This window comes from Monoraphidium neglectum, assembly GCF_000611645.1.
Source record: "Monoraphidium neglectum strain SAG 48.87 unplaced genomic scaffold scaffold02364, whole genome shotgun sequence".
In the NCBI taxonomy this organism is placed as follows: Eukaryota; Viridiplantae; Chlorophyta; class Chlorophyceae; order Sphaeropleales; family Selenastraceae; genus Monoraphidium; species Monoraphidium neglectum.
The window spans coordinates 6,894-10,146 of record NW_014011264.1 but is presented as its reverse complement, the minus strand read 5'-3'; the positions used below and the strand labels follow the sequence as shown (position 1 = coordinate 10,146).

The 3,253-nt window shown below is 62.6% G+C and overlaps 2 protein-coding genes across 2 annotated transcripts in view; both read left to right on the top strand.

Annotated features, from left to right (window-relative positions):
• Positions 1-322: 322 nt before the first annotated feature.
• Positions 323-833, top strand: MNEG_10553 (hypothetical protein; the record flags this gene model as incomplete). Its single annotated transcript, XM_014040976.1, has 2 exons — positions 323-491; positions 688-833. 2 exons carry the CDS (start codon positions 323-325, stop codon positions 831-833), a joined length of 315 nt encoding a protein of 104 aa, XP_013896430.1.
• Positions 834-2,845: 2,012 nt separating this feature from the next.
• MNEG_10552 (hypothetical protein) overlaps positions 2,846-3,253 on the top strand; it is a gene marked incomplete at both ends in the record, with an annotated part of 6,818 nt that continues 6,410 nt past the window's right edge. The window contains one exon of the mRNA XM_014040975.1: positions 2,846-3,069. Coding sequence (XP_013896429.1) covers positions 2,846-3,069 — 224 coding nt within the window. The remainder of the gene's footprint in view (positions 3,070-3,253) is intronic.

Sequence of the window (3,253 nt, the reverse complement as noted above, 5' to 3'; positions counted from 1 at the left end):
TCGTTGAGGCGGCGGCGGCGCAAGCTGACGAGCTCTTGGCGGCAGCACGCGCGGAGGCGGGCGGCGGCAAGGCGGCGCAGGAAGAGGGGCTGCTGCAGTTTGAGGCCAAACCTGCAAAGTGGTGGGCGTGCGCTGCAACAGCATGGCTACTGGCCGGCGCCTCCTGCAATTGCTGAGGATTGTGCAGATGCGCGAATCCCCACTCCAGCTGCGGCTTGATACCAAGACCAGCGGCTGGCCTTCGCATTGCCAACTCAGCGCGCGCACACTCGTCATTTCCCTGAACATCCCTCCCTCTTGACAAATTCCTCACCTTGACTCGATGGCCCTCACCAACCCCCCTCCTGTGCGCCCCCCGCCCAACAGGATTTACGTGCTCGACACCAGTGGCCGCCTGTACGTGCACGCCAAGCACCGCGGCAGCTTCCACCACAGCAGCTTCCTGCGGGGCGGCGCGGTGCTGTCGGCCGGCGGCATCGTGGTGAAGCAAGGTGCGCCAGGCAGGCCGAGCCCACGGCCGTGCGACTGACGCGAAAGTGGGGGGCCCTCTTGAAGGGCATGAATGCAGGTGTGATTGGTTGCGGTCTGGCAGGACGCCACGCCCGCGTCGCCGCCGGCGTCGCACCCACAGTGGCACGAGGGACACACGCGCGCCCTGCTCCCCCCCCTTGCCCCCTCCCCCACCAGGCCGCATCCTCAAGCTCACGGCGGACAGCGGCCACTACCGCCCCAACTTTGCCAACTTCATGGGGATGGTGCAGCTGCTGCGCGACTGGGGGGCGGACCTCTCAGCCACCAAGCTGAGCGCCAAGCACATCGACTGCCCTCTCTAATCTTTACACAGCGATTCTTGCCGCGATCTGGGGCCTCCCGGCGATCTGCTGGCGGCAGCCATTACGCAGGAGCGGTTCTGAATCGTGTTGTGCGCCGTGCTTGTTGATTACGCCAGGCGTCGGCGCCAGGTCCGACCCCCAAGCACTGCGTGCTGCTCTGCTACTCAATGATTGACAAGCGGCAATATCATGTGATGGCGGGAAGCTTCCCACGTCACGACAGGATGCGTTCCAATCGCCCCGGCCGATCCGACCGACCCACCCTCACCCAACGCTGTTCTTGGTTGCGCCTGGCGTTTGGCTGCCCTTCTGTACCCCTCCCGGGCGCCGCTCTCCGCGCATGCATGCGAGTGATCCGTGCCGGGGCCTGCGCCACCACACTCGGTAGACGTTGCGGACTCACTTGGCGTGATGCATACATTGCGCACTTGCAACCCTGACAACCCAACTCCGCCGGGCGCGTGCCTAGGGAGCGCTGTCAATCCTTTGTTGCTCATTGTATAAGCGTGCCGCTCGGGGCCGCGGCGGGTGTACCTTGTTTCCAGTGCTTGACAATTGTTTGGGTGGGCTGCGCCAAGATTGATGGCCGGGGATCGAGCACATCAATGATTTCAAGCATGTGCTTGCACGCACGCTGTAACCAGGCATCTATACGTTCTCAGTTTCATAGCGCCCGATCATGAGTGCTGCCAATTGCTTCATCCAGCGGCAAAAATGCAGCTGGCATCGCGGCAGCTGTGGCCGCCACTGCTCTTGCGGCGAAGCGCTGCGGCTGATTGGCGTGGCAACTATGGCCGCGTGGGGGAGCGGGCCAGCTCAGGCGCAAGCCTCAGTCTCTATGCCAGCCAAGCTGCGGTATCGCTGCTGCTTGCAATTCCGGCAGCAGGTGCGCATTGCTCGTGCTGCTTGGGGCGCGGCTGACAACCAATTACCCCTACCCTGCACGATGCAGCCGGACAAATTAGACGTGTTGGGTGGGCCATGGGCTAGTCAAACAGGCTGGAATGTTGCTGCGCGCATGCGCGCGTGTGTGCGTGCGTGCGTGTGTGTGTGTGTGTGTGTGTGTGTGTGTCTGTCTGTGCCCGCGCGCGTGTGTGTGGAGAAGCTGAGGCCATGCGCGCTATTCGAGGACCAGTGCTGCACGTGCTGCGTCGCCCAAGGTTGTTGCGAGGGCGGGTCCAGTCAGGACGGCATCTGGGACAGAACCTGCTGCAGCACGCATAGCGGCTGGCGTATCGTTGCATTAGAAGAGAACGTCTCCGGCGCTGCGGCACGAATGTTTTGTTGGAGTGGTTTGCAGCGCATGCGTACGCTTCACTGGGAGGTGGCCACCGACCGCGAGGGGCCACCAGCGACCCCCAGGTGCGCCTCAGCGGACGCGCGACCTTCCATCACAACACGTGGAATGGCCTTTGTCAATGCGTTGCCGCCAGGAGGGGGGGCCGCGCCACATCTAGCGGGGGGGTGCATGAGTGCGTGATGGGCGTGCTGTCCAGTGTTCGGCGGGAATGCCGCCGAAGTGCATGTCTAGTTGGCGAGCATCTGCGGCGTGAGATTAGACAGTTGGGGCGACTGCTATTGACGCAACCTGCTGTTGTGCAGAAGGGTTTTCATGTGCGTGTTTTTGTGTGCTTGGGTGACCCCGGGATGATGACACGTGTTGACCCGTCAGGCATGTTGACCACTGGAGCAGCGAGCGTTGCGCACAGCACTGCATGTCGCTGCAGTGACTCGTAATGAGCCATTCTCATCCGGGCCTGGACAGGGCGATTTCCCCGCAGATGGAGGCAGCATCAAGCCGCTTGTCACTTGCTGACACCATGTGCGCCAGCAGCACTGACACTGACAATGGTCTCACAACATCAGCACAGCAGAAAAGATGCATCGAAAAGGAACAATTCCGTCGACTGAACAGCGGCTGAAAGATCTTCTTCGGTGACGCACTGTTTTTCGTTCTGTGTACACGCTGATCAGATTCAATTGAACCCTGGTGAAAAATTAGCGCTTAAACAATGGCGCATGGCCGGCCAGGCCGAGCGCTGCTGCGGACGCCGTCCACGGACGCCGCAGCAGCGCTAGAAGTGGTCGTGCGGTGCCCGGCGGACGAACCCTATGCGCGCTGGCGCCCCAACCCCACCGTTGCGAAGATGCGGGCGCTACTGCTGTCGCCCAACCTGCAGCTGGCGCTCCAATTGGCGGTCGGCGCGCTGCTGGTCTCCATGTTCACTTTCCAAAGGTGTGCTGCCTGTGCTTGGGTTCCAGTGCCAGGGGCTTCGGAACACTAGACGGGCAGGAGGCGCCGGGCTGGTAGATGCTTCTCGCGCGAAGGCCACGCGCCTGCAGGAGTCCACCCTTAGCCCGAAGCGCGCGCCCGCAGCGACCGCCGACCAAAACACCCTGCTTGTTTGGGCCTGCACCCC